Genomic DNA, 8,828 nt, shown 5'->3' with positions numbered 1-8,828 from the left:
GGGCAACAGACTCCCAAAACCAAAGAAGCAAGGCAGTTTTCCGTGACCCCTTACAGCTACAAAAGAACTGCTAGGCCTACATTTCTCTGCGAGGACCCAGCAACTAGCTGACAAACCAACTCCATGCAGTGGAGGCCATCCCAAGAAGTTTGTAGGCGCTCAGCTGTTCAAAAAATTCATACCCTTTCTTGGAACACGAAAGTTCATCGCCATGTTCACAACAGTTAGTGCCTGTCTCTATTCTGAGCCAAATGAATCCAATTGACACCATCCTACGTTCTTCCTAAGGTCTATTTTAATATCACCCCCCATCTATGCCTAGTTCATCCAAGGTCTCTTTTGAAGTTTCAGGGTAAGATGTATTCACACCCCACCTCCACCATGCAGTGTTTTTACTGGTCAAGTTTTATTTTAAAATAGCCTACAGCGCAGGCAACTTCTCCGACAAAGTAGTTGTGCGTGCTGACTATACTGTAAGTTGCAGGCGAACTGGTAATTTCCTGGCAGGAGAGAGCAGGCTACAACATTTACGTAATATAGGCCGGCCGATTGTTTTCACGGACTATATTAAATCGATTTTCTTTCCTTCCAGACAGATTCTCTTTTCTCCCTTCATGCACATTTGGTTTGTCTGCATTAAAAAGAACAGTGTTATTCATGTCTTCCTTTTCAATTTGATTTCCTTTGCATTCCATTCGTACGTCGTTTATACGTACAAGGGGATTTTAAGTAAAAACATTCCTTTTTTCACCGTTCCTCTCACAAGTATTGTTGAAGATCGTGTACTGTGCCGCGTGATTGGTATTTTAACAATACGTTTCTACAGCGATATAATTCACTTCCCAAACACAAAGCCGAGCATTTAAATCGGAATTCTATACTGTGCTGTGGGAGGCTTTTCTGCTTGGGAGACAAAAAACGTCTGCTACTCGAAGCCATAATCGCGACTGACTGACAGCAGATATGTGCTACAGAAGTCCGTTCATACCAGCTTGCTGACATCACATACCGTTGCAAAGCTTGCAATGTGTCCTACACAGCTGTCGTAGCCGTAACTATATTACTTCATTCGTCTTCGATAGAGGGAACCACAGAGCAGAGACTGAATGCAATTGAGTTCAATAATCGATCTATATTTCAAAGTCGAAAAACACTGGTAAAATCGATCTGTCAGAGTCATGTTATATATCAATCGACAGCCAGCTTTTTTTCTCTACACGGCTACTGGAGCCATAATACATAAACAACAAGGTCAGTCGCTACGTAGAAGGAGAAATCTTAGCGCGCATTATGCGAGCAGTGCTCGGCACTCCACGCTGAAGGGTTAAAACATGTCAGAAGAAAGAGATCAGTCTCTTTTCTTAATGCTTCATGAAAGCGACCTCTTCCAAAACAAAAGAATCGGACAGACGAGCTCCTGTTCGGAACACACGCGTTTCTTAAATAATTGCTTTCTCGCTTAGATACCCCATTGCTCTTGATATTGACGTATTGCGGACTAGCAAAAGCGTCCATTCTTGGTCCTGGTTCATTTTTTTAATGTACTGACTGAAACAACTGTATTTATTACGATGACCTAATATACGCTTAATCCCATTGACCATGTTCTATTATTTACTGTCGTGGCGCCGCATAGTTACTGCTTGACGAACTAAATGGTTGCCAAGCAACGAAATAGCAGTGGACATGGACCGCTCATTTATATGTAGTGATGAGTTAAACTGGTCTTCTGTGAACACGGGTTTGACTGTGATTGCTCACTTTCAATCACAATGATCTTACGCAGTGAAATAGTGATCGAGATCCGAGCATGCATTCAGCATTCTGTGACGGCAGTTGGTAACATTGACTGTGGTGGTACACAGTGATGCTAATGCGAATATGATTGGCTGTCTGTTGCTGCTCTGTTTACGTGTGATTACAGTACAGATGATGTTATGAATACTAAAATTACAGAAATTAACATGTCGAAAATTCAGAATGTGTAAGTTGTATTTGAAATAATGGTTATTTAAAAAGTAAAATAAAATTACTTTATTACAAGAATATTGTATTTAATACTTTGTATCTAAAATGAAAGTTTACAGTTAGGTTAGGTGTACGCCTAACTTTATTTAAACTAATATTCTTTTCAAAATATAACATTTCCTATACAATATTGTATGTTGCAAGCAATCAGCCATTTTGGAAACTGAACACAAGGTAAATACATTAATATAAATACATACACCAGAAACCAATATTTTAATTACCCCCCTATATATATATATATATATATATATATATATATATACACATACATACATATATGTGTGTATGTGTTAATGACTTTGCATGCAAGAAAATAACAGAATTAACTAACATTTCCCACGTTACAATTCAAAAACAAAAGCATTTTTGCTTTCTTACTGCTCAGTCTATTCCGACGCTCGGTAATCAGCATCCCTGCTTTTGAAAAAAACTCATTCACAAGGCACCGACTGCCTAATGCACAAAATATTTCACGGACAACCATGCTGAGGTATGGATAATTGAATTGATGCGCTTTCCACCATTGCAAAGGATCTTCGTTCCTTGCAAGAAATGCTTCTTCAAGGTAACAATTTACCTCTACAATGGCTCTTGATGTTGCTGTACCTATTCTTGGTATATTTCTTGCAACTGATACGTCAGTATAATTGTTAGATTGTAAATCACAGCGCAGTCACAGTCTAATGTTTTAATAGACCATCTAAATATACCCGCCCTGATGACGGAGGCAGTATGACCTCTGAAACGTTGGTTAACATCGACCAGTCTACACAGCGCAACAACCCAGAAGACAGAAATCTTCATACTCTGATGACGGAGGCAGTATGACCTCTGAAATGTTGGTAAACATCGACCAGACTACACAGCGCAACAACCCAGAAGACAGAAATCTTCATACTCATCGCCCTGATGACGGAGGCAGTGTGACCTCTGAAACGTTGGTTAACATCGACCAGACTACACAGCGCAACAACCCAGAAGACAGAAATCTTCATACTCATCGCCCTGATGACGGAGGCAGTGTGACCTCTGAAACGTTGGTTAACATCGACCAGACTACACAGCGCAACAACCCAGAAGACAGAAATCTTCATACTCATCGCCCTGATGATGGAGGCAGTATGACCTCTGAAACGTTGGTTAACATCGACCAGACTACACAGCGCAACAACCCAGAAGACAGAAATCTTCATACTCATCGCCCTGATGACGGAGGCAGTGTGACCTCTGAAACGTTGGTTAACATCGACCAGACTACACAGCACAACAACCCGGAAGACAGAAATCTTCAAACTCGCCGTTGTGAAAACCTCAAATCTTACATACCCCCTGTGTTTTAAGTTCTTATATAGTGATCGCCATCATCACATCACACTGGCGTACGGTTCAATTTGATTCCCACATGTTGCATTGTTGCGTTGTTAATCTATTTTTATTTGCTTGCGTGAAGTCATGGTTTACAAAAATGAATTAGGCTATAATATATTATGTAACACAACTTTGTAGATAGGCAGCTATGAGTGTGCAATTGAAATAAATTATTTAAAATTGTAAAGCATCATTATGAAGTTATAACCATGCTTTGTGCCATATTAATGGAAGGGTGGGTGAGGGTTAATATTTGTGAGGCAAAGGTATAAACAAATATTATATAGGTATTGTATAATAATATTATTTAAAGATAGCAGTACCGGTAGGCCTACAGCAACTTGTATAGTCAAATGTATTATTATTATGCTCCATGTATGATGATACGGACAATATAATTTATTTAATATACATTATAAAACAGAATCAAGTTTTAAATGAAACAAAATGTATAGAAATCGTTTATGTAATATTTACAGACAGTAGCACTGAGCTGTCAAAGTACTGTAGTGTCCCGTTTTCTCACTAGGATGCGCTAGGATGCATAAGAAATTACTGAGAATCACTGTGATCTGACTCTAAACTGCTCTGAGCAGTCAAAATAGTCTACCGTGTTCTCGCTAGGATGCATAAGAAATTAAGAATCAGTGTGATCACTGTTTAGTGAGCACTTTAACCACTCCAGTGATCGTGATTTTCTGATCACAGTGACAAAATCACAGGTCACTGTTTATCACTCATCACTACCAAACATATCCATAACCTAAAAATCTTCGAATAATTTATGAAAGCAACGCCGCGAAAGGACAGCCAGGATCGGAAACTACAGCACAATGAAATTAGCACGAAGCACTATGCAAGGGGCAGAATCTGTTTCTGAGGTGAAAACACCATACAGCAAATTCCAATACTCTGACTGATAGGGCGATCATGAGAATGATGGTCAGCACAAATACCTGCAGTCTGACATGAGATCCAAATCATGATAGGAGCCTAAGTTTTTATCTTTGGCAGAAGTGAAAGCTTCAACCTGTGAGCAGAAAAATTCATACACACATATGACTGGGATTGAACCAATAAGTTTTTAAATGAGAATGATGTCTAATCTACCAGCCCCCTCTGCAGAGATTTTCAAATACAAATTCACTCTAGTGAATATGACAATGGATTGTGACAAAGTTTATTTCTGGTGATATTAAATTGTTTTCAATACAGGTGATTCACTCAAATCTTGTAAGATTTGAGGTTTTCACAGCGGTGAGTATGAAGATTTCTGTCTTCCGGGTTGTTGCGCTGTGTAGTCTGGTCGATGTTATCCAACGTTTCGGAGGTCATACTGCCTCCGTCATCAGGGCGATGAGTATGAAGATTTCTGTCTTCCGGGTTGTTGCGCTGTGTAGTCTGGTCGATGTTATCCAACGTTTCGGAGGTCATACTGCCTCCGTCATCAGGGCGGTGAGTATGAAGATTTCTGTCTTCTGGGTTGTTGCGCTGTGTAGTCTGGTCGATGTTAACCAACGCTTCGGAGGTCATACTGCCTCCGTCATCAGGGCGATGAGTATGAAGATTTCTGTCTTCTGGGTTGTTGTGCTGTGTAGTCTGGTCGGTGTTAACCAACGCTTCAGAGGTCATACTGCCTCCATCATCAGGGCGATGAGTATGAAGATTTCTGTCTTCTGGGTTGTTGCGCTGTGTAGTCTGGTCGGTGTTAACCAACGTTTCAGAGGTCCTACTGCCTCCGTCATCCGGGCGATGAGTATGAAGATTTCTGTCTTAAGGGTTGTTGCGCTGTGTAGTCTGGTCGATGTTTACCAACGTTTCAGAGGTCATACTGCCTCCGTCATCCGGGCGATGAGTATGAAGATTTCTGTCTTAAGGGTTGTTGCGCTGTGTAGTCTGGTCGATGTTTACCAACGTTTCAGAGGTCATACTGCCTCCATCATCAGGGCGATGAGTATGAAGATTTCTGTCTTCCGGGTTGTTGCGTTGTATAGTCTGGTCGATGTTAACCAACGTTTCAGAGGTCATACTGCCTCCATCATCAGGGCGATGAGTATGAAGATTTCTGTCTTCTGGGTTGTTGCGCTGTGTAGTCTGGTCGGTGTTAACCAACGCTTCAGAGGTCATACTGCCTCCATCATCAGGGCGATGAGTATGAAGTTTTCCGTCTTCTGGGTTGTTGCGCTGTGTAGACTGGTCGATGTTTACCAACGTTTCAGAGGTCCTACTGCCTCCGTCATCCGGGCGATGAGTATGAAGATTTCTGTCTTCTGGGTTGTTGCGCTGTGTAGTCTGGTCGGTGTTAACCAACGCTTCAGAGGTCATACTGCCTCCATCATCAGGGCGATGAGTATGAAGTTTTCCGTCTTCTGGGTTGTTGCGCTGTGTAGTCTGGTAGATGTTTACCAACGTTTCGGAGGCCATCCTGCACTTCTTCAACTCTCTTTTGTAAATCCTGTAATTTAGTCACCTCCTGAATGAGATAATTTGCTGGTGCCAATCTATCCAGCCATGCTGGAGAGCCTGGAACTCGCGAGCTAATGTCAACAACTTTAGGGTTCACCATCACGGGAAATATTTCCTGGAAATATAAAAGGCACAGTGTCAGTGGTTACCCATATGTGTCTCTCCAATTCATTGCTGTCTCCTATAAAAATACCTAATAATAATAAAAAACTATAATTTTGTCAGTTTTTTATATGGGCATGATAATTGGTTTCCAGCAAAGTAGTCTTACAAATTAAAGTCTCAGGTGGTCTAGCATGCAGTTCCTGGTTGGTATAAATTGACACAAATCCTGATATAAAACTGTTCTGGTCATTACTTAATGTTATATTTACACTTTTAAATGCAGAATTTAAATATAGAAACATCTCACAAAATGCACATACATAATGATTTTGCCTCCAACAGAGAGATCATAAATTAAAGGACTTATAAGTTGTGACTTTTATTTTATATAATTTTTCAAAGTTTAAAAAGAGACATTCCGAGAGTATGCAAGGGCAATGCCCCAGCAATAAAGAAAGTACCAGGGTCTCACCCTAGACCACTTCATATTAACTACAGAACTATTGGTCTATCATGCTAAAGAAGACCAGAAACAGAAAGTTTTTGATCAAATGAGTTTTGAGAACATTTGGACCAAGAAAACATTAAGTAACAGAAAGAGGGAAAAGTGACAATATGAGAAATCTAATATTTCTCACTCTTTGTCAAATATTATTAGAGTGATGAAATAAAATAGGATAAGATAGGCAGGGCATGCAGCATGGGAAGATGAGAAATTCAAACAAAATGTTAGAAGACCCTAAGGAAAGAGACCACTTGGGAGACCTTATGCAAATGACAGATTAGTGATTTTATAAAGTTTTGAGATTTTTTGACTTTTTAAAAAAACATATGATGGATGAAGTCCAAAACAAAAGAAAGTGGTAATATTCCAATGTACTGGCTCTGCTGATTATAATCACTAACTTACTTTATATAAAGCTGAGGCTTTCTTTTTTAAATTGCCCAAGTTACTTTCCTCTTGGTTTTCTTTGTCATCTTGCCCTTCGGAACTTCCAATTCTCTGCAAAATATTTTCTTCTTCGGAATCTGAAGCAGTATATAAACAAATATACTGTTCGCGACTGTAATCTTAAGATTTGTGGGGTGAGGAAGTGGGGTGTAGGAGGAAAGACAGCGTCTGCCTTTACCGCTTCGGACTTCCTGCATTCCTTGAAAGTCTCAAGATTACAGTAACGCACAGTACCTAATATAATCACAGAAAGACTATAAAACCATTAGCAAATGTACCTCAGGGATTGAAATTCAGATAATGCACAAAGGGCCTCTACCTGAAAGTCCATCCCACATGTAGTACCTGGCCATTTCTTAAGAAAGAAGACACTTTACAAAAATCATAATCCCTAATCTAATCCACACACTTGACATTTAAAGACCACAATTTAGAGGAATAAACAGCAACATTTAGAAGCATTTACATTCACACCATCAGCATTACCACTAAAACAAATCATCATGTTTTGGCAGCAGTTCCAATAAGCAGGTGTTTAACAGTGCCTTAGCTATTAAAACATTCTCAGTATTTTTTAAGTTGCTACTAACAACAGATTCGCTATCACTGCCACCACACATATTTGCAGCTAGAAAGTGCAAATAATTTATTAATGACTCTCATAACTTAACTTTGGTTTAATGTTGTTAACACAATTTTTCATGCATCTATCACATAAATGTAGAAATGACTGCACATGTGTATAGAGTTAGTGCAAAATCATCCTACTTACGTCAGACAATTGACAATGACCAACATAACTAGTACAATAAATCAGTAACTGTCACATATCTTTATGGAATCATTACATTTTGCAGAGCCACTAATGCATATTGCATAGTATTTCTTCTTTTGTGTATGGTCGTTAACACAAGTTCAAAAATAACAGTTTCTCACCTTCAGCGGCTGTAAACTGTCCAGCTGATTCTTTGCAAGTTTTGTCTGGAGCTGAAGTTTTTCATTCTGAACATTTCTCAGTGCAATTCTCAAGCATTTAATCTCCTGCATCACAAGTGGTGTCACGAACCACTGCAGGCAAGCTTTGTGTTGATGGGTACTGCACTGGACTAGGAGAACTCACTGATAAAATAGGAACATTACTGCAGTGAATTATTCAGAAGATATAAATACACAATAACTAGTATTAGATATGTCACCAGCTATTGTCAATCTACAGACACCTGCACTTTGGACTCACAAACAAATAGCGACAAATCATTAAAATAAATATCAGCACCAATAAGAATTAAGAAAAAAATAACCAACAACCATATCATAACATTCTAATGAAGTCAGGATATTTATTTATTGATTTGTAGTTTATTTAATGATGCTTTTTCCAGTAGCTGAGACTACAGTGTCAAATGACAGAAAGATAGTGAATTGGAAAGGATGTGGAAGGAAGCAGTTGTAGCCTTCTTTAAGGAGCTATTCTGGCATTTGCCTAGAAGGACTGAGGAAAACCACGGAAAAAACCAGTCATGATAGAAAGTCTCTCGGGCAGAGATTTGAACCCAGAACCTCCTGAATACAAAGCAGGAGTGTTGAGAATAAAACCTGTCATATATCTGAGTCAGCAAAGCAAACTCTCAATGAAAGATTCAAAAGTTCAATGACAGTGAAACTATTCTTTTGTAAAAGGCTGTAACTGTGCTTGTGGCTTCTTTTGTTTAGAGTTCACTTTTATCAGTTCTTGATACATGTTCACTGTAAAAATGGGTGACACATTAAGAACATTGGTTCAGGAGATTCAAAGAGAAGGTATGAATAATATACAAAATAGATAACAATAATTAAACCTCTTGTCTTCTTGCCTCCTAACAATTTTTTTATTTCTCAAACTCATGAACTGTTTAAAAGGACACCA

At 39.1% G+C, this 8,828-nt stretch overlaps 1 protein-coding gene across 1 annotated transcript; it reads right to left on the bottom strand.

Annotated features, from left to right (window-relative positions):
- Positions 1-4,342: 4,342 nt before the first annotated feature.
- LOC147874539 (uncharacterized) lies at positions 4,343-8,126 on the bottom strand. The gene is made up of 3 exons (XM_087345379.1): positions 7,859-8,126; positions 5,810-5,980; positions 4,343-4,429 (listed from the first exon to the last, which is right to left on the bottom strand). Exons 1-3 carry the CDS (start codon positions 7,967-7,969, stop codon positions 4,343-4,345), a joined length of 369 nt encoding a protein of 122 aa, XP_087201505.1. The 5' UTR covers positions 7,970-8,126.
- Between the last annotated feature and the right edge of the window lie 702 nt (positions 8,127-8,828).

Source organism: Zootermopsis nevadensis, unplaced genomic scaffold, assembly GCF_977971745.1.
Source record: "Zootermopsis nevadensis isolate Lab colony 2312 unplaced genomic scaffold, Znev_1.0 Znev_ptg000008l, whole genome shotgun sequence".
Classification (NCBI taxonomy): Eukaryota; Metazoa; Arthropoda; class Insecta; order Blattodea; family Termopsidae; genus Zootermopsis; species Zootermopsis nevadensis.
The sequence above is the reverse complement of the archived record's forward strand: the minus strand, read 5'-3'. Positions and strand labels throughout refer to the sequence as shown.

Coding starts and splice junctions, on each gene's coding strand:
- LOC147874539 (XM_087345379.1), bottom strand. CDS start 7,969: ATGCAGGAGATTAAATGCTTGAGAATTGCACTGAGAAATGTTCAGAAT. Junction 5,981..7,858: donor ACAGTTTACAGCCGCTGAAG/GTGAGAAACTGT, acceptor TTATATTTCCAG/GAAATATTTCCCGTGATGGT. Junction 4,430..5,809: donor TGCAGGATGGCCTCCGAAAC/GTTGGTAAACAT, acceptor TTCTGCTCACAG/GTTGAAGCTTTCACTTCTGC.